Source organism: Pelobates fuscus, chromosome 7 (assembly GCF_036172605.1).
Source record: "Pelobates fuscus isolate aPelFus1 chromosome 7, aPelFus1.pri, whole genome shotgun sequence".
Taxonomy (NCBI): Eukaryota; Metazoa; Chordata; class Amphibia; order Anura; family Pelobatidae; genus Pelobates; species Pelobates fuscus.
In genome coordinates, this window is record NC_086323.1 from 77,326,704 (window position 1) to 77,349,714 (window position 23,011).

At 36.7% G+C, this 23,011-nt stretch overlaps 1 protein-coding gene across 5 annotated transcripts in view; it reads right to left on the reverse strand.

The window, feature by feature from the left end:
• Positions 1–23,011, reverse strand: part of DENND1B (DENN domain containing 1B) — a 152,337-nt gene that overhangs the window by 58,522 nt on the left and 70,804 nt on the right. For 3 of the 5 annotated variants that reach the window (XR_010084023.1, XM_063426095.1, XM_063426094.1), the window contains exons 6-10: positions 16,104–16,173; positions 15,351–15,431; positions 13,751–13,810; positions 10,863–10,916; positions 8,244–8,354 (exon numbers count right to left, since the gene is read on the reverse strand). Coding sequence is in view for 4 of the 5 variants with exons in the window: in XM_063426095.1 (XP_063282165.1) it covers positions 8,244–8,354; positions 10,863–10,916; positions 13,751–13,810; positions 15,351–15,431; positions 16,104–16,173 (376 nt within the window). In the remaining variant the exon portion in view is untranslated. The remainder of the gene's footprint in view (positions 1–8,243; positions 8,355–10,862; positions 10,917–13,750; positions 13,811–15,350; positions 15,432–16,103; positions 16,174–23,011) is intronic. The other 2 variants (XM_063426096.1, XM_063426097.1) reach the window with 2 other exon arrangements.

Consider the following 23,011-nt stretch of genomic DNA (forward strand, 5'->3'; position numbering starts at 1 on the left):
TAGAAATTAAGGTGATCCTCACAAATCGTTACTGTATCTGGATTGTGTGTGGGATGTTCACCAAGAGGTGGGAAACCTGCGTAAGATGTAAGGACAGCTTCAGGTACTGACAGCTGAAGGGAACTTGGATACGTCTAAATGTTCTTAGGGTAATATCCCAGAAGACCTCTCTGTAGCTGCCGGTTTTGAGGCTCACCAAATCAGTCAAAATCCTGCAAGGCAAAGTAAAGGATCCAGTGACTAAGTACTGGTGCCATCAACTTTTAGAGTCTAATTGTACTTGACTGCAGCATTTCAAGATTGCAAAGTGGCCACTGCCCTGGAACATAATTGTGGTCTACAAAGATATCTCTGACAATAGTAGATTATGGCATGAGACAAGAATGTCTCCTCTCTGACTACTAACGCTTTGCGGATCTCCCTTCTTTAAATATTACTTTTTAACTGTGCTACTGGAGTGATGTTGTTTTTCAGTAGTCACAAAGACTCTCATGACCACTGGGTCATCTGCAGCCCTTCTGGCACGGAAACATTGTGTGCACCCACTCATCCCAGGAAGACCTATCTACCTATCCACTAGACTTGTCCTACCATGCAACAGCATTCTCCCAACTGGTGAATGCGGAGCATTAAATAGGGTTTTTAACACTATAAGATCAGGAATACACATTTGTGTTCCTGACCCTATAGTGTTCCTGTAAAAAAATATAATTAGCAACATACAAGCAAAATATATAAATATTTAGTGAACTAAAAGTCAGGGCCACATTAGAGAGACTATATTCTTTTTACAAATGACCTGAATTTAGCTTGTTGAAAGCTTTGCTAGTGCTAAAAATAAAGAGGTATACCTCTACAGTTAATGACTCAATGTGTGTTTGTTTTTTTACAAAGTCACTTTTTCTTGAGTACACAGGAAGCAGTAAGTAGTTTTTAAAAATTTGAATCTTCCCATTTTTTTCCACTTCTTTGTGCATGTTTATCCTTTTGTGACGAGTTCTCTCCGGGAAGTCAGTACATTCTATGGTCTTTGAAAGGTTTAACTGTTGGTCAAACTGTGGGATGTTCACTGGATTCTTCCCTCAAATCCTCTATCTGACAGAGATTTACAGATGGATACATAAAACATGGAATGTATGAATATTTCTGAGCCGGACTGTGGGAGAGAAATTGGGTGAGGTCTCTTTTTTTTCTTAGTCTTTTTGTTCAGATAAGAATGTAGCCTCCACGATTGCCAGCCTGTGAAGGTAAAGCGTATCATCCCCTCCCTTCTCATAGATAAATATAGCTCACTCCTCCTAAAAGAATGTAACAGGAGAGAAAAAAAAATGGGGCATTCTCCGACTTTGGAAGACGCCAACAAAAATATTTCCAATTTTTTTAATTGCGGCCTGTGCTCCCAAATTGCATAGTTCATTACTAATACAAGTCTTTTTTTTAGTCTAAATACTTTAGTAATGTTTAACCCAGAGTGTCAAAAGTATTGAGAAGTACACAGGCACTCAAAAGGTTAATTGAAAAGTATTCCTAAGGATTAACAATGTTTTTGTCATCATCATATCAATCCATTTTTCCGACAGTAACGTTGCCCAAGTCAGAAGATGTCGTTAAACCGAAAATAACTGTGAATTTCTTGTTAATCTTTGTGATATTTTGGACAATAAATTGCGATAAAAAATGATGCACCAATGCGTATGCCAAAATGCTGTGCTTTGAGTACTTCCCATATGTAAAATGTAAGGTTTTGTTCCCATTGTGATGTGGGTTGGTATGCACCAGTTAATTACAAAGTAAAAAAATCTGATTAATGGTTAAATGACAACATTTCCAAGGGTAGAAGATCATTATTAAACCCTGGTCTCACCAAACACCATATCCACTTGTTTTTTTTTAAATGTGGTCTTTGTGGTTGAAATCTGAAAAAATTTTTTTATATATTCTACAGGTTTTATTACAGATTGTATAATTTCTTTCATTAATAGAATATTTGAATTACCAAGAATTAACTTTTTTTTTTGTGGGGTGGGGAGGGGGTTAATTTCAGTCTACACAGGTAATAGACTTTACTAGTTGGCCACATAAGATCTAAATACGTTGTAGCACGTACAATTTCCGCAGTATAATTTTATTTTCATAATAATCAGATTGCACCATTAACGCAAGTCCCTAATTACTATAGACTAGAGGACAGGTTACCTTGTCGATGTTGCCATTGGAAGACTGAAAGATAACCATAAATCAGCACAAGCAGGCACAGTCTCACTGAACAGATATTTTAGCAATGTGTAGTAATTGGTATGTGAAATGTGGATTATCTTCCCAAATAAAGATTGTTTGAGCCAATTTGTATAAAAGGTTAAAAAACAAAACAAAAAAAAACCCTGGTCTCAAAGCATAGAGATGCTTCAAATTTATATAAACTTACAATACAGCATACGTAGAGGAGTTCATATTTTACAGAACATAGCTATTTCTAATTGAACTGCCCTAGAAATGATTTACCTTAAAGCAGACAGAGTGCTGACATTAGTTTATTGCTACATATATTTACTGTTACAAGAAGTAATCACTGCATTTTGATTGTCATAAGAGTACAGAATTTAAATACATTATTTCTTCTATGATTTGAAAAGTTTTAACAACAGTTAGAACAAGATTTTTGATTTGTCTTAATATATATAAAACAGGACTTATTCACCTAGCTGGAAATTGCCAAGAACTGAAAAGGGAACTGCAAGTTATCATCCAAAATAACCAAAATGGAATACAAATCTATTTTAGCCCTTTCCTTGCACAATTAAAAAATATTTCCATTACACAAAAATCTGTTTTTATTTCAGAATTAGTTGACCCTGTACAACAGAAAAACATATTTTTTTTACCCAATCATTTTTTTAAATAGCCACTAGAAGCACGAAGTAGACCAGTAGAGTTGAACTGAAGGTAACAAACTGCACAGAGTAACACTATATAATTAAAGGATAAGTGAACAATGGGAGAGGAAAGATAGAAGGAAGAAGTGAGCGAGAAAAAGAGATAAAAATACTTTTGCAGAGAACTCCATCTCTCCACACCAGTAGGCCAGAAGAGAATCATCGATTCATATATCTATCCATCCAACGGTCCCAAATCATTTAAAAAAAAGTCTAAATAAGATTTCTCCTAAATAACACAAATAATTGGACATATAATTATAAAATTCATGGAAAGGGTAAAAAAAAAAACAACAAAATAACTAAAATGGGCACAAGGGGTAAAAAAAAAAAAAAAAAGAACAATTAGAACAGGAAATATACCGAATGTGTGATATTGTGTCCAGACAGATGAAGGTGTATAAGTAAAGCTTCAGATAGAAAATTATATTTTGCAGTAAAAAAAACAGAAAAAAAAAACCTCTTCTGCTGAAGTATCTATCGGCACAAAGGTGACGGCAGGCACTATTGTAAGACCTCTTTACTGGGTTTTTATATTTCTTCTGCATGTGTGAATAATGAAACAACATTATGCTTCTCTGAGGTTTCTTAAGGTCTAGAATGAAATAATACGAGTTTTAAGAACTCTCGACAAACAGTAGAAGTAAAGAAAAATAATTAACTTTACTAATGTATTTAAAATCCTGCATCAATGATTCAGACGTTGTTTTCACGTTTAAGTAAAGGCAAGCAGGTGGACAAGAGAATGGTATGATTGTGTTTTGGAGAGGGCTTGGGAACATTCTGTTTAGATCAGGGGAGGGCTGAAAACATTTGGCTATGGGGCTATTACAACTGAAAGGCCCACACTGCAAGTGCTTCAGCACACCACGCCAGCTACAATGTCCTTTGTTTTCTAATGCATAATTTGCTTTTTAAGACACTATTGAAGATTAGATATGTATGATCTAAATCTACAGTAATTAGGAATTATTCCAAGCTAGGCTTTGTTACCAAAAATACAGTAGTTTGGCAAGTATGCACAAGTGATACAAGCTATTGGGCAGTCTTACTAAGGTGTTTTCCTAAATTAATTTTAAAAAGTTTATCCCAGCCACCATGACCACTTCTGCATTAAAAATGGTGGTAGAAGTCTGTATGTGCAGCATTTTTGCTTTAAAAGCTCCATATGCGCACGTGACTTGGGCTCTGTTAAGGGCTGCTTAAAAGATCACTATAGTGTCAGTAAAACAAAGCGGTTTTCCTGACACTATAGTGCCCTGAGGGTGCCCCCACACTTGGAGTCCCCCTCCCGTGGCGCTGAAGGTGTTAAAATCCCTTCAGCAGCTTACCTTATTCCAGCGCCGGGTGATCTCTCCTCCTCCGCCAACGTCAGCGGAGACGAATTTCGCATGCGCGGCAAGTGCCGCACGCGCATTCAAAGTGTCCATAGGAAAGCATTTCTGAATGCTTTCCTATGGACACTCTGCGCGATGGAGGCATAATATGCCTCCAGCGTTGCAGATGCGCCTCTAGTGGCTGTCCGGAAGACAGCCACTAGAGGCTGGCTTAACCCCAAATGTAAACATAGCAGTTTCTTTGAAACTGCTATGTTTGCATCTGAAGGGTTAAAACCTGATGGACCTGGCACCCAGACCACTTCATTGAGCTGAAGTGGTCTGGGTGACTATAGTGTCTCTTTAATAATGTAAATTCTGTGCAAATATTATATATGTCATCTGCAAGCACAGCGCTGTGGTAATAAATTTTGTCATCTTAATCTCCCCTTCCTAAGTCGGTGCAGTCCCTCCCAGCGTTTCTCTGTTTTATGCATTGCATTTTCTGTTTTTTTTTTTTATTTAAAGTCCTCCCTCCCCTCTATGAGAATCATCTGATCGGACTGCGATATCAGACAGGATGTGAAAAATCTCATCCGGTGCTGGCTTAAAAAGTAAGTTTTAACCTTTTTACTGATAAAGAAAAGGGGGTTGGGACAATTGCTATGGCACGGAACAGAGTACACCTGTGAGGTGGATGGATTATCTCGGCAAAGGAGAAGTGCTCACTAACACAGATTTAGACAGAAATAGGCCTTTTGTGTGCATAGAAAAAGTCTTAGATTTTTGTGTTCAGCTCATGAAACATGGGGGCGAAAGCAAAACTGTTGCGATAATAATTTTGCTCAGTGTATATTAGGGGCCACACGTCAAACAAAATATGTAATCTTACAAAATGCTTAGGATGCCATCCTTATTAAATATATGACAATTATTTTGCTTGCTTGTGCTATACTTTATGCAACAATGCATTATTTTCTGTCTCTTCATTTAAACTGCCTCCTACAGTATTGCATATCTCCCCACTTTAAATAGTGTTAATTTGTCTGCTGTAGTCTTTATTTACTTGTGTATTGGGTACTTGACATATCTTGGCCACGTAGAAAAACAAACACGTACTTATCTGACCACTTTGAGTAAAACAACACAATCTTTCTATTAGCACACACAATTTTTCCAAGTATGAGCGACACACAAACTCTTCAATAAGGATGTGTGACAAAAATTGCTTTGGATTACATGTAACTTTATTTATGCTTGCAAAATACCAATATTAATTTAACAGGGGGTGGGGACATACAGAAAAAGGCAAAACTCCAAGCCAGGCATGTTCTCATGCGGCACTTTGACAGCCTCGGATGCCAATCGTCCAATCTTGTCATAAAACATAATATTCCCTGTCTAGGGCTAGCTTGTGAGGAAAATCGAAGGATAAACCTTGTTATTAATCACAGTCTGCCTGCCTTGACATCTAATACTTACAATGCATAGGCTACATTGTGACCATGGGGTACTTAAGAAATAGATTCATTTCAAAATTATGTTTAAAAATGGTCCTCTTTATCTTATATTTCCCAATGCTTGTCTTTGCATTTTTTTCTTGTATTTTTCCATGGATGGCAGCAGGGCATGCCCTGTGCATGAGCAGAATACATCATTAAGTAGTTGGACACAATTCCTGATATAATCTTAGTTCTGGACTAGCACTTATTGGGAGTGGGCAGAGCTACAAATCATGCCCAGAAGATGTGTTTTGCTCAGTCATAAAAAAAGCAGTCAAACCTGGCAAATCCAGGTGAACCCAGGAAATTTCCAAGTATGACTATCCATTCACACTGTGGACAAAGCGTTTTACAACTTTCTTTTTATGTGACCTTCATTCCTATCCTCTACATGCTTTCTACTTTTCCATTTTACCATCTTTTCTCTTCGTGTTCCCTTCTGTTTAATCTCGCCATACTTCTCCTTCTCCTAACTTTCACCTTCTCCCAACTTTCACATACAAGGGGCATGTTGTTCAATATCCGCTATCCAGAATAGGAATTGTAGACTCAAGCAGAGAGGCTTTGGACACTAACTCACATTATATATAGGCCATGGAGTTTTTCAAGACCTAGAGGGACCCTCTCAGAAAGGTAGGTAGCCTTTCTCCAAAATCTGAATAAACTCCAGTCTTACTATTCTGTTCAATTACCAACCTATTATGTTGCTCTCTTAGAGGGACTATTAGCACTCTTATCCCTCCTGTGCATCAATGGTAACAACTATTCCTTGCCTAATAGATTGAGAATAGGATGGATATATAAACTAACACTTCCTATTTCATTAAATGCATTGTTCTATGTTTCACATTTATGTGCATCTCCATATTTATGTTTCTGCCAATAAAACTTGATTTACAACATATTATTTAGAGATGAAAAACTAGCTGAACCAGAGATTTTTTTTCAGTGCGTCTACTTTGGACTAACATTTGCATTTTATTTTACCATTTCTCACCTTACCGTAATTCACTGTTCAGTGAATGAACCATATGATGATAATTGCCAGTATAGACAAAAGGGGTGGAAAAGCAATAAAAAGCGCAAACTGACAAATATGTTTCAAGCCCTTTTGGCTCTTATTCATAGGCAAGTAGCTCATCTAAAAAAAAAATCCTCTTTATTCATAGAGAAGAAAGAAACAGTCTGGTAGCGGTAAAGAGGACCTATTTCCTTCTGTGTGCAAATGACTGTGAAGGTGAGAGACCATTGTCTGATATAAGCATTAGGATATAGGCACTGGCTGTTACTCAGTACGGAAAAAGCAGCAACCTTTTCTGCAGAACTGCACACAATGGGTGTATGAGACACAAATGTGAACTCAACAAGACAAATTTGAACTTACAGGAAAAACAGGTGGTGGTGTCCCTGCTCAAATAAGCATACAGTCATAAGAAAGTGGGTTGTAATTAATTAAAAATATATATACCTGAACATTATCTTTTGTTGAAAGATGGATTGATAGATATATTAACAATATGATCTATAAAAATTAGATGACTTAAAACAAAGGGGAGATGACGGGGAAAGCACTCGAAGCACTCGAAGAGACACTTTAAACACCATAACCACTACAACGTATTTGAAGGATCGCTACATAAAATATTATAGCATTAGGAATACAAATCTGTATTTGTAAAGCTATAGTATTCCAATTCCTATATATGCGTCATTCTCCAAAGTTAAGATTTACTTACCTCATATCCCGCTGAGTGCCCTCTCCATTCCAAAGCTCCACCTACTCACCTGAGACCATCAAGACTGATAATTTCAGCCAATCCAATGTTTCTACATAGAGAAACATTAGGAGTATAGTATTCATGCTATAACTTGGCTAATTGGTCAGAAGCACTTCTTGTGGCGGTCAGGAACACAAGCACTAGAGGCATGTTAACCCTGTAATTTAAACAGTGCCATTCCTGCAAATTGGCATTGTTTTCAGTTGCATGGTACAAAAGACAGGGCATGTCGAACTGCCTCTGTTTTTGTCAAATCGTTGGACAAGTAAATGTGGCTCTATCAACATCCAATGCATGGCCCCTCTGCTGTCATACAGATAACAGAAACCTTTTCACATTATCCTCACAATTAAATCCAACCTTGAAAAGCAATGATAAGCTGGATACACACAGATTACGCTGAAGTTAAACTCCCACAATAACTAAGTGGCAGCAGCAAGGCTGGGCTTTCAGTGCCAGGACAGCCAACAGTTTTATCAAACAACAAAAAAAAATATCTGAAAAAAAGCCACGATGCTACAGCGCCCAAATGTTCCTTGCACTGTAACTATAAACAACGGACGTTACGGTACTTAGGCTGTCCCTTTATCTGGTTAGTATCTAAAGAGTTGGGGTTTCAAGGATTTCTTGAAAGTCTGAGTACCAAGGGAAAGTCTAATTGATCAGAAAATGGAATAAACTATATATATATATTGAATATATTAAAGTTCTCACCGTGCTTAATTTCCTGGATGTGAAGATGATCCTGCGTTCATGGAGCATGCTAGCATAAATCTGAAGCATGTTATTTACATCCACTGCTACAAAATATTCAGTCAGGTTCCTCTGTGCAGAAAATAAAAATCATAATCAATTAAAGTACATTCATGTGTAGAAATCCTACCATTTATTTTAACACCGAAATGTCCACATTCTGCAAGTTAAACTGAAATCTTGCATGTACTTTAAAAATGCAGCTCAAGTATAAGGGATCCTTCATCCTCATATAAAACTTTGATTTTAACAGTAATTTCTAGTCACTCTGACCCCAAATGTAAACTCTGTCTCCTTTATATGTCCCATTTTATTAAAATCCCTGGACATTCTAAACTACATTTAAACAAAGTAATATGATTGATATGTTTCTATAAAATATCATCTATAATATACGGTATGTATTCACTATACACATTTCTTATTTATTTTTCTTAAATCAGAAAGATGTTTTCTAATGGCTATATGTTGATGAGGCATTATGGAAAATAGTATAGAATTCACAACCCTACATGCATTGAAACCAAATAGTGACAAGCACTGACTGAGTCAACATGCTTACACCACAGTTATATAGACTCAAGAAGCACCTTGCGTCTATATATGTCACCCAAACCTGACAACTTTGGTTACAGTATATCGCATTTTTTCAAAATATTATCAGTTCTGTTCGATGCAGGATCATAGAGTGTTATTTGCTAAGTGGATTTATTGGATAAAATGCTTTGCCGCATAGGATAATGGGCATTTTAATCAGGTTATTTAAAACCTCTTTCTAAGGGTTCCTTACAAAACCCTCAATGATATCAAAGATTACCTGTGTGTAATAAGTTTTTTTTTCTACAACTAACCATATTAACTAATTCAAAGTACAATAATAATGAGGTCCTTCTAGGCTGTAGGACACACTCAAGAGTTCCTTTATATGTTTATTTGTCACTTCTAGATGTTAAGGCAGAAGAGATGAACAGGTAGATCCACAGCACTCAGGATGCTCCCATCAATTAGAATACACTAGCAACGCTCTGTATTTTCCGTGGATCCAAATATATGGAGAAGAACTCAAAAGAATATCTTGTATTTTTAATTCTCCTTTCTTGCCTCCTGTAGCAACATGCCATAGATGTCATGAACATACACACCATGCGTCCTCTATACTCTATGTCACGTGACATCACACTGACGGTAGTGAAGAAGTCCTGCGTTTGTAACTATAACACACTCACTATGTACACATTTAGTAACTACAGGGTGTGAGTGAGTTTACAAATAGTAACAATTTTAATTGTTTTATTTTAAAACATTAGACAGGTGACCACATCCCTTTCCATAATTCTCCAATATACCCTTTTAGATCACATGCAAGGAATTCACAAAGTCTGTTCACTGTAAATCCATTAACATAACCCCTCTTTCTCGTGTTCAGCAATGGAATTGAAGAATGGGAAGAAAAAACAAAAACTGCATCAATATGATTGAGGTTACCAAAGAACTTGCAGAATGAACGGGCCCCGGATCACTGAACAAATGATATATTTGGGTCTGACAGATATTTGAAGTAAATCTAGTGATGATGCAGGTGCTATACCTAGCCATATATTGCTAATTGCCTAAGCCCATAATTGACAGCCATAATTAATCGGAAGCTAAATATATCTAATGAGGTTCTTTCATGTAATATTATATCAATCTGATTATTATTGTCTAAGTAAGTATAGAATAAGTAAGATTGTGAACCTTCCAGCCTCAACCCATACAATAGAATAAGCAAAAAGTGATGTTATTCAATAGTTCCCAACAGGTTTCCAAAAAGCTAAATTTTGTGAAAATTTTCCCAAATTTGACCTGAATTTGCAATTCAGCTACTCACTAAAGGCAATTAGGAGGCCAGTTTGCAGAAATGTGCTGAATTTGCCAATGTACTGAATGTGCTTGAAGCAATCCAGAGATATAAAAAAATATCAGTCAAAAGGTTAGGTATATGGATAATTATCAAGCACCAATTGACACAGAATTGTCTCTCAACTAGTATGTTCAGATGTGCATCCGTAAATTGCCACTTGCCTGCTTTTTGCTGGCGAAATAGCAGAAATTCCCCAAACTGGCTTGAGATATCAGCAGGTAAATAGTTAATTAAAGAAGGAAAGAGGGACATAGCCCAAACACCCTGCTAGCCATGAGACCCATATTCTCTCACCCCATAGGAGGTGATGTTAGGGCTAATAATATAGCAGGTGTGCTACTGGATAAATGCATATTAACTTGGAGTCCTGGGGACCATAAACCTATAGGAGAATTTAATTGTATAAAATATCCAAGGCACATCAATCACAAGTGTTATCACGGGAAAAAACAATATAAAAGTAGTCTTTATGGAGCAGACTTATGGTAGTTAAGCCTGAATAAAAACTTGAAATAATTTTATAGGTCAGTGACTGAGATTTTGTTATTGCCTCTATCTAACACATGCAGGATTCTCGCTTTAATACAAAACAGAACGCACAAAGTGATTAAGTTAACAAGTAAACAGGCTTGTTCAGGAAAAACAGACAAGTGGTTAAAACCCAATTAGATACATACACTTTCAGGGATTGTCGGCAGTCCGGTTACGTCAGGAGTAATGAAATAGGAGTGCTAGGCAGAGGAAGGGGTGGAAAAATGCAACAAAGGTTAATTAGGACTTAATACGGATCTTAATTGAGGGTTTGGTGCGAGGAGAGGGAAAAATAACACGATTAATGAGTATTGTGGTATGTGTATGCACAATTATGGCAACAATGAATGACAGAGAAAACAGGCAATACTCTTGTTTTAACCCTTTGAGTGCCGAATAGTTCTGCTCTCAGAGTTACTACACCCCCGAAGAAAAGTGGTGGGAGATATAATGAAAGACAGAATGACCCAGTCCGTGGAATGTGTTTGTCTATATGCTTTATACATTAGTTTTAAGTATTCATTTACACTTGGGGGAGGGGGGAGGGGACAACTTCTAAATCATCATTTAAAAAAGAAGAAAAAAGGGTGGAGGCAGAGGGTGTTTTAGCATGCATAAGTTATTGTTCATCAGGCAAATTAGGGGTTAGAGATCCATAAACAGCACAATGTGGGGTTATAGAAGTGAAACAGTAAGCAGGAAAATACCATTTCGTTTCCAGGACAACTGCTTCCTTTTAGAACTTCACCCCACAACTGTTTTAAAAGGGTTACTCCAAGCTCGCTGTAGTGGTTTTGATACCAGGACTACACTGGCCCACTTACCAATAATGGGGCAAACCATTTTAGATAGTTTGCCCTCTTACCTGGGTCCCACACTGCAGATCAGAAGTTAAACCCACAATCCATCCACTGTCTGTGAGCTTCAGCTAACCGCTCTCAGCCAATGAATGCAGTTCTATGTATAGAGATATGCAAGGAATTGACATTAGCCAGTCCAAAACACCTGTTCTGGCCTGGCTAATGATGCCCCAATGATGCTGCCAGGAGCAGAGTCATACTTCCAACAGCAAAGGGGTTACACTCCGTATGTGCACTGTTTCATAGCAAAAATGCTGCATATACAGACACCAGGCCCCATGACCCCTACAAATCACTGCAGTGGTCATTAAGCTTGGAGTAACCCTTTAATTTGTAATACTTTCATATTTTATATATATACACACACAATATTTATTACAAATATTAATTACACATTATCAGGGTTAGAAATAAAATTTTGAGCATTATAAGACATCCATATGATGTCAAAGGTAGTAAGGAACAAAAGTGGTGTTAGCCTCTTGTGCACTCATATTAAAAGCAATAATCAACATAGCCACCTCTTAAAGGGACACTAAAGGCACTGTAACTGATTCATCTCATTTTAGTGAGTATACTGTCTGGAGACCCCGGATGTTGTCCTTCTATTCAGAGTTAAAGAGTTTTTAAGATTTTAATGGAAATTTAGAGTCCTCAGCAGGCCGTCCCCTCTGTGCTGCTTGGGCTAATGAGGAAGCATTAGCTTGAGCAGAAATCAGTGGCAGTAACTGGCTGAAAGAGTAAGCTGCTAGAAGGAAATGTGTACTCCCTGCCTTAGTTATACCTCCACTATGGGAGGCCATGGACCGTAGTGCTAAATTGTTTGAAAATGAATTAACATTGAATGAAGGAACAGTACCAGGGGACCAATTCAATGAGATGTAAGGGTTATAGTGCCTGCAGTAGCCCTTTAAAGATCAATGAAATCCTACCCCAGTATAATAATGTGGTCAGTAAATCTTTCACCAACATTGATTAGCATTATCAGCTCTATAGGTACATTCTGTTGACAAACAACCAGAACATCCTGTCGTGGGTAAGCGCTGAAAGGACCTGATAGTTATGATGACCGGACCATTATAGAAAGTTATCCATCTGTCATTTTATTACCCCATTTGATATTATTGGATTCTGAGAAGAAGTCCAAAACTATGGGGGCGATTTCGCAAAGTCTTCTGTTCTAAAAAGTGGTCTTAAGTGCTAAAATTATGGCAATCACTATGGAAACCAATGAAACCAGCAGGCACATTGCATTGCTGACACCTACCCTTTTACATTTTTCAATACTTTTCAGAACAAACTGATTTAATAAATATTTGTCAATGAGTTTATTTTAAAAAGCAATCTTTCACATAAAATATGGTGATTTCCATGGTGACTGATTGGGGTTTGGCAATTTACCCCAAAACTGCGCTTCTAAAATAACAACAGTGTAACCTTGTACACATGTCAATAAAAGACCACCAGCCATTCTGATTGGTTAAATACAATGATGTATATGGTATATGAATATTAAGCAGTGAGGGTATTGTTACTTTGTTTTAAGGCAGTTATTACAGGATTGATTCCTAGGGCTTAAAATATATCTCTCATATGAGGTCAACTGTTTAAGACAGTGAAACAATCATCCATTATTACTGGCTCAACTCACTCTGATCCAAGTTACCCTTTTATAAGCCAAATACGATACAGAGCATTTTTGGTGGAGAGGGTTACTTTGAAGATCCTATGTTAAACAGTCAATATCTGATATGTCAACTTTGCCTTCTCCATAAAAGGAAGCACATGAGAAAAAAGGGATCTACTACAAAATAAAAATAAAATGCTAATGGTTAATTAAATGAAAGATTACACAGTAAAATAATATCCTTTTAATCAGAGAAAACTAGTTGACATATCTCAATGTAAACATTAAAAAAACATTCCTGACTTGTTAAGACACCAAGGCATGCAAAATAACAAAAAATGTAAGAAAAATTAGAATGTGAAATTGCAGCCGGAAAAGAGAATCTTTCATTGGAAATCATCGTCAGACAGAAAATTAGGGTTTGTTTGTGAGAAAATCAAAAAAGTTGAATTACGCTGAGACGAGATGGTGATTTCATTAGGAATTCATGTTTAGAAATTTAAGATTTGTCCTTAGGATTAGGAACTCACCAGACCCTGCAACTTACCAACAGAGGAGAGGGTTCAATTTTTAACATGTGTTCACTTGATATAAACAGCTGCTCGTTCTTGCAAATAAGAAACAGAAACTTGGGTATCAATAGAGCCCCCTATTTATTTTGTAGATAAGATTGTCTGAATAGGACAGGTAGGGTTGCTGGTTTAGATTAACTGAATATTGTACTGATTAGTGAGAACAAATGTGATTTTTCCATGTACCTACTGCTACCATTTCAACCCAACACAGACACAACATTTTTCTTTTAGGATAATTGCAGAAGGTATAGAACTCTAAATTCCATCACTGATGGCGAGTTACCTGATAGTTATCTCAGATCTATGGGAGGTTATTTGATTTGATTGTTCTATACTTGCAGTCCTGACAAAAGGATCTAAAAGATTTTAAAAAGCTAAATATCTTAAGCAGTTATCATGATAACTCTCCTCTTTGATTCCTAAAGGAGACCTCTTACTATAAAGAGCTTCTAACAAAAATTGAGACCCACAAAATTCACTAAAACTTCGCAGGATGCATTCTTAGTGAAAATATGCAGTACAGGTGTAAAAGATCCCAAGAAGCTGAAAGATCTTAGTATGTAACAATGTTGGTGATTCTAATTTGGGGTTTCTGACATGTGCAGTCACACAGGAAACCACAAGAAGGTTGAAAACAGACCCATCTCTGTCTCTCTGAGCTACAGCAATGCCAGTGTAAGACATTCTATGGCGTTTTATTTACATTTTAAGTGAAAAGTTGCATTAAACAAGTTTCCAAAGACTTTACATTTCACAAAATACTTTTTCATGCACTGTCATTTAAAAGAAGACATAGAGCGGTCACAGAAATAAGAATATATATTATGGGTTTACAGTGATACAGCATTTGTTCATGTAATGATATGTAGAATTGTAACAGGTTTCATGTCATGGGGAGGATGCCAATTTAGTGAACCTGCATTAACCACCGTGACAGTATGCCAATGGCCAGATATATGTATAGGCCTGGCTTTGTCAGTTACAAGTTAATCATCTGACTATACTACCGGAACAGAAAAGAGGAAGCAGAGTTGCAATGTATTATGCAGAATTTACAAAAAAAAAAAAAAAAGCATATATATATATATATGGAAAAACATGCACATTAAGTGCGAGATTTATAAAACAAAACAAAAAAAACTGGTACACATTGTGATGAGTAAGTGGTCATGCAATGGCATACAGGGATTCTCAGTGAAACCACACACAGTAATTGGGAACATGTAAAATGTTCACAGTGGGAGAGATTTAGAAAAGTATTGCTGAGAGAAAAGTGGAGCAACGTTCTAAAAGTGAAGTAATCACTATGGTTACCAATGGAAGCATTAGAAATGTTCTGTTCGTTTCTATAGTGATGTCTCCACTTGTAGAGATCTTATCCCCAATTTATTATTATCAACACGTTTTAGAAGCGTATACACTCTTGAATATAGACCTTTTTTACTGGAGGGAAAGCTCTTAAACATACTATTTTGTGACCTCAATGCATCTGGGTCATGCAAGGGTGACTATGACCTTTAACGGACTAGCTGAAAGATAGTTTATTTTATTTTTTTGTAAAATCATACTTACAAGGCTCAGACTGACAGGAGTGTGAGCATCGGGAACCGGGTGGTTGTACAGTGATTTTAACATATCATTCAAGTCATTTTCCTGAAAAATTAAAAAATAGAACATGGTACACTGTCCCAGTCAAATTAAAACTACATTTTAAAAGTACAATAGTATACTTTCAAAATCTATCTTTGTATGCTATTACTTTTCACGATAAGCAAGGTGGCAATGGGGTCTGGAGAACAAATAATAAATGGCCTAAACTTGTTAAATATTCAGGGCAACACATTTTAACCTGCAGTTCCACATATGGCCAGGAGAGGCATTAGCTACAATGCATTCATTTCGGCTGTTAGATACTCTTCAACAACCGAATTTCTGTATAGATCCTTACAAAGACAACAAGTGAAAATGACGTTTTGGGGTATTAATAGTATGCCTGGGTAATGAACCAATTAAAAATAAATTTTTTGCCCTGCCACATTCAATAGGCGCCATATTAGTGGTGTATCTTCAAAACTTGCCTCGATATTCATTAGTACTGAAATAATCGTCTCATTACATACTGTAACAGCAACTTTTTGCGACCACATAGTTCTGCTATAAAGTAAAAAAGAAATCAGCGCGAGTTTTTAACGTGATGCTCTGTCTGGTGTATTCTGATGCCCACTCACATACATGGAGTGCCCAATTAATTAGGGCACTTCGAGGAAAGAAAATAACAGAATTTTTTTTTTTCTTTCTAAAGCTATTACAGAGGAACATCATTACCTGCTCTTTTACCAAGTAGTCAGCCAATGTATTTAACAGCTTGTAGTAAACTTCAAACCAAGGCAGATAACTACGGAAAAATAAATCCATGATTAGAATGGCTTGTTTAAAATAGAAAAAAAATAAAAAATTAAAATAAATGTACACAAATAAAACAAAACATCTATATTGCAGAAATGATTACACATATGTAATAAACACAGTAGCTACTAAAGGCATTTCTATCCATCAATATTTATTGACTAAAATGGCAATTATGGATAGCTGATAAAAGGACCTGCACATTTCTGATGAAAAACAGCTGTATTTTCTAGCAAGCTATGTAGTCTAGGCTAAAATGTGTCAATCCTTTTTTTATCTCTGCACAAATTCATGGTTTTGTGATTAAACCACTTTTGAATTTATTAGTTTGCATAGTAGAGTGAATAAATACGTGTTTGCACGAATAGGGTTGATTTATAAATAAATAGAAAAAAAAAAAGGTTAATCTTTGGAAAAACAAGATTTTGGATGAAATGTATTGGGATCCTGTTAAACATATTCGTTAATTAGACCTCATGCTCTGATTTTCACATCTCGGGAGTGTTTTCATTTAGCTACAAAAGGTGAACCTCAAGTAGTTAATGTCTATTTTTTTAAGCACTTTTTATGTTGGACTTGGCATTGTGTCTCAGGAAATTGGATCCTGTCCAATTCAATGGCTGAGCTACTGTCTGAGGCCTGGTTCCTACAAAATTCAGTTTCATTAAAGTCAACCTGCAATGTACAAAATGTGTGGATAACAAGATGTTCTTAAGTCTATACAATACGCCAAACCGCCAGTTCACAAATAGATTAAATACTGTGTTAACCTAAAGGGTTTTCCTGGTTTAGGCAACAGGATCACATTCTCATAAAGTACACGGACCCTCTGTAATAGATGTACAGTATTTATCTATATGCCATTCACATTGGAATTTATGCTGGCAAAACCAAAATATAACACTAGATATTTGGCTAGCAGACGGTAAAGATAATATTTTTTTTGAGTTTAGATTTTAAATTACTTGTAAATACTTATAAACTCTATATAAGAATAAACACACACACACACAAATGTGTTTTGAATTTCTGTTTGTCTGTACTTCTTGTTATGACTGTGGTGTTATATTCCATATTTATCATTGACTCGGTTTGTCAGGTACTGTTGTGGCTGTCTATCAATATCTCTATATTACCGTGATTATTAATATCCAATTTAATTTGTGTCAATCAGCATCAGTATTACTGTGAATATATTGATACAATTAGGGTTTATGAGTAATCACTGAATTGTAGTGACAGTAGTGTCTATCAGTCTTTGTATGTATTTCATTGTATATATAACCTTTTATATAGACAAGTTCTGGGTGTGTCTGTTAGTTCCTGTATGGTTGCCACTATATTCATCATAATCTGTTGTATCTATCAGTGTCTCGGTATGACTGTATTTATAAGATTTTTTAAGAGTGTAACTAATTTTGTCAGATTTCAATATAAATAAGTGTCTGTGTAGATGTCACGGGTTGTAAACCCTTAGAACTTATCTGTGTTTGTATCATTATTAAGGTGTAAAGCAGATATTGTTCTAGTCGTATAATTGTCTCTTTTTCAATGTAATGACATATCCATCTGTGTCTTTATATGGCTGTGATTGTATATAACATATTCTGATTCTGTTTGTGTTTGTCAGTGTCTAATGTGGCGTGAATGTGTCTGTCATTACATATATGTATTTTTGTACTTGAACCTATATATATCATTTTTTGTGCAATGTGCATGTCAGTTGCTGTAATCCTTTTTGTTACTGCAGTTATAAGACAATTTGTGGCCATTTGATCAAAAGTCTGTGACTGTATTTATTGGATAGTATTTTTAACCATCAGTTTATCTTTGTACTACTAGAGTGTCTATATGAATGTCTGTGCGTGTCTGTGTCAGTGTCCGTTTGCTATGTTACTGATTCCATATATCTTTGTGTCAAAGCTTGTGTCCAATAAGATGCAGTCACGTTTGAGACATGCTCATGTATACATTGCCCTTAAAAGGCCTTCCATTGTGGTTATGATGTGACGAGTACTCTGGCCAGTTTGGTAAAGGTGCAAACTGTTTATGATGACATGAAGAAGGTGGAGTTGCAACTCTGACAGCAGAGGGGTTAAACTCTGTACGAGCAGCATTTCATACTGAAATGTTTCACATACAAACTTGACCACTTCAATCCACACACACTGCTAGATATAAACAAAGCTGGAGAAAAGCCTCCCCTTCATACTAATAATACAAACACCCCTCACACAAACACACACATAGTCCCCACAAACACAACACCACTGACAATCCACATACACGCAAACAACCCCACAAGCAGCCTCTCACATAAAATACCACAAGCAGTCCCACACATACACACACCAAACACAATGTGACATATCATCCAGACACACAATTCCACAAGCAGTCCCCATACACAGTACACATTCATATATATCATACACAATACCACAAACTACTAATGAACATATACAATATAACAGCCACATACACACAAATACAATGTTACAAAGCAACTGCAGCCCTCATAAAATACACAAACACTGCAACATACACACCTCAATTTAAAAAACTAAATTGGACTGCCATGCCAACAGACTTTAAGATCTTGTGCACAGTACTACTAAAAGGTTGCCTAACAAGTACTTTCACACTCCCCAACTTTTCACCTCTTAATAAATCTACCCCATGACAGCCATAAAGTTTTATTTTCTAGAATCATTGCTGCTATGTCAACATCGATTCACCAGGGACTCCTTTAATGAATCAATCACAAAGCAAATGATAGATTAATTGTGAAAAAAAACAAAGAACAAAAAAAAAAAAAATCAACATGACTACATAGCAATTTTACAAACAAAAACCTTCAACTCTTAGCACTTATATTATACCAACCTAAACTATGGAGGCTAGAACGCTAAGTAACATAACGATTACAGCTCAATGTATTGGTTATGGTACAAGAATCTCTTTCCATGGTTTATCAACAAACAGTTAATGAGCGGTTTATTAAAAAAGATTGAGGCTCTCCGAAGTCACATTGATAACACGAAATTCAAATTTCTGCTTTATTAGTGTCAACAATGCCCAACATGGATAATACTCATAGGCTTTGAGTTCTGTGGGTGAGCCAGTCCAGCCCTCTCAGCCTACCACTGCCATTCGGGTTAGACAGAACTGACTCTTATAGCCCCCTCTTCTGCCCCAATTTCACAAACACCCCATACATCACATTCAAGTTTGGAGAGCTAAGATATACATATTGTACACATTGCTAATGTTTTAAATAATACATTACTATCGTAAGTTGCTCTTTTAACATCTTTCCAAAGCTCCAACGTATAGAAATTACAATTAGGATAAAACATTAAATTCTAGGAAATTCCAATTTATGGGAAACGCGGACATGCAGGTGCCAAGTTACAATTACATTTGATCAAATTTGTTTGTCTGGTCGCCAGTGTCCAGATAAATGTTCCTACGTTCCAGTTGCAGACCTGGTGGATATAATCCAGAGCGGTCCTTTAACTCCCTCTTGCTGGAGGTCTCCCAGCACTTCTAAATATATAACAATGGGTAGAGAGCGGTGAGTCTGCATTATTTAGACAACTTCTCCCATGAGATCATAAGATAAAGCAGCTTTGATAAATTACAACGGCTGAGATCCTCCTCACGCTGGATAAGCATTGCGGTGTCTTTATTATATACAAAAAGAGACTGTAAAAAATCTAACCTGGTTGTTACGCTATCTAGAGATTTGAAACTAAAAGTAAAATAAATTCACTTAGCAATCAGCTGTAATTAACACACACACAAACATATTAATTTATTTACCCTACAAATAAAATGTCAGAAATGCAGATATGATGTATCATTTAGGCTTTACAATGAACAGTGGAAATGAGCTATAGTGGTCTAAATGTTGTCAGCTGTCAAGCCTATCACAGCTAACAGTTTAGTGAAGAAAGCTGTAAGTATTCATTAATGTTCACATTAATAATATTAACATATAAAAATGTCACTGTCACTATAGCAAAGCTATAATATCGCTGCTATGTTAAAAACGACAAGCATCAATAAAAAAAGAACAGGTACACAGTGAGAATCAGGGGTACCTTATGCCGTCCTCCCAACTAAAACAAAGACCTCTTTAATTTAACAATAACTTCCTCCCAAGTTTAAACTAATTTTACCCCCACCCCTTCTACCAATTAGTGGCGTTGTTATCAACGTTGCTGCTGTTGTAATGTTTTATCAATGTAAACATTTGAAACTCAAAGCTTCAATGGCAATATTTGAAATGTAAATCTACAATAAAGTCACGCTGGACCTCGTACGTTCGGAGGCTCTACATTTTTGTGGTCCAATGATTTTTTCACGTAAACTTTTTTCCATGCTACTTGATACAATTCCTTTTTTTCCCCTGCAATTTATTCTTGGTGAGCAGCAAAAAGCACATACTGCTATTAATATATTGTTGACATTTTCCAAAAAATGTCTGGCCATATATAGTCCATAAACCACTTGGGAATTTACACGCATTCAAAAAATGATATGAGGTAAACATTGTAAGTATCTACAGCTGTGTGCTCTTCAATGTATATAGTAAGTACATAAAAAATACTTTACACATTCAAACACACACAACTGTAAATTTATCCACATGCATTACGTGGCAGCATGGAGGGCTCTTACTGATTTATCTCCCAGAAAAGACAAGAGCGCTCTTCACTGCAGTGCAGGGCCATTTATCATATTATTGCATGAATATTGCCTTCCACTTGCTAATGAAAAATAGCCTGTCCCTAGTGCAGGTAACTCTCTCCTATGGGTGGTAGATTTATGTCTCTGATACTGAGCTGCACAGTACATGCAAGAGAGGTCATGCATTTCAATGTCGTGTCAGGCTGGCCCCTACCAAAGAATGGCAATATCTGGGATTATAATATAGCGCAGAGAATGCTTCAGCGGACGAGCTGCATTGCATTGTACATGAACCTATTCCTGTGTGATACCTTACGCCACCCTCTTTAAATACTGCAAAAAATGAGCTCAATAAATAGTTTTATACATATTAACCTACCTTAGGACACTTACTCATAACTAAGACACACTTGGGCTTCAGTATATCTGTACATTAAAAACATCTTACCTGTAACATTTGTACAAGGCATATACATCTAAATATAATTATTAGTCTGGAATTATGAGATATAGTACTTTTCTATACCAGAAATATATGCAGATACAAATTATTAATAATACTATCATAAATCTTTCATAAAGAAATATAGGTACACCCTTGGCACACCCTGTGCATGGAATGTACTATATTTGGTAAATTCACTTGCGCCAAGTGTGATGGTGGTGGTATTTAGTAAATATAATACATGGATATTTAAAAATCCCCTTTATCCCCATCAATTTAAGTTTAACCATGTATGTGATTGTTAACTATGTATTATTTGCCTTATAGATGGTTAGACAGACAAATAAATAGGTAGATAAATAAATATAGCGTCTAATGGTTAAAGTAAGCCACCTCCTCTTATGCCCTACAGTTATAACAATAAAGCACCCATCTCTTTAAAGGAACACTCCAGGCACACAGACCACTTCTGCCCATTGGAGTGGTCTGGGTGCCAACTCCCACTACCCTTAACCCTGCAAGTGTAATTATTGCAGTTTTCATAAACTGCAATAATTACCGTGCAGGGTTAACTCCTCCTCTAGTGGCTGTCTACTAGACAGCCACTAGAGGTCACTTCCTCCTTCATAACACAGGAAACCTGTGCTAGAGCGTCGCTGGACGTCCTCACGCTGTGTGAGGACCTCCAGCGTCGCTCATTTCCTCATAGGAAAGCATTGAAAATCTTGGGGAGCCCACTGACCGACGGAGACAGTAGGAGGAGCGGCGCGGAGGAGGAGACAGCGACGAGGGACATCGTCGCTGCCTCAGGTAAGGGACTGAAGGGGTTTTCTCCCCTTCAGTAACCAGGGATTGGGGGGTGGGAGGGAGAGGGTACCTCCAGTGCCAGGAAAACGGATTGTTTTCCTGGCACTGGAGTTTTCCTTTAATTAGTTCTACACTCTGTGACTACAAGCACTCCTTAATTTATATGCATCAGTACATGATCATTTCAACAGAAAGACCATGTTTTCAAACCCTATGTTACATGGAAGTGACATCATCCGTGCTATTATTTCCCATAATTAGAGGGGCCATGACATTGGGCAGAACCAGTTCATACATGTCCCAGTGTGTCTGAGTTTAGAAGATTATTGGGGATTCCTAGCAGCATCTTCTGCTATTTTATTGATGGCAGCTTCGGACTTTACAGGAATGCTCCACCACACTGCAGTTGCCATCGTGCCAGTTGCACACTGGCGCCCCCTAATGTATGTAGTCAAACTGGTTTTTAATGGTTTGACTTCTTACCTGAGGTCTCTAAGTTAACACTCCCCACCTTCTCTCATGTATGTCCCAATGCTTGCCAACACCACTACACTAACTCTAACACTACCCCAGCACTAATCACAAACCCCTACACTACCATAGCACACACATCTACAGTATAGATAGAAGCTCTTGTGCTTTGTCTATGTATTGTACATTATATAGAGGCCAAATGACCTTCATTTATGTTGTTTCTATATTTTATAATGTATATATATATATATATAATAAAACACTGTATGCACACATCTATACAGCGTTGAACAGATGTATATTATATTGCGACTCTATAAATAGGAAAATGCTTGCAAATAACTTTATATTGGTAGGAATAATTCTTTCCACCAATGCACACAGCTGTATTCTGTCTATTTATACA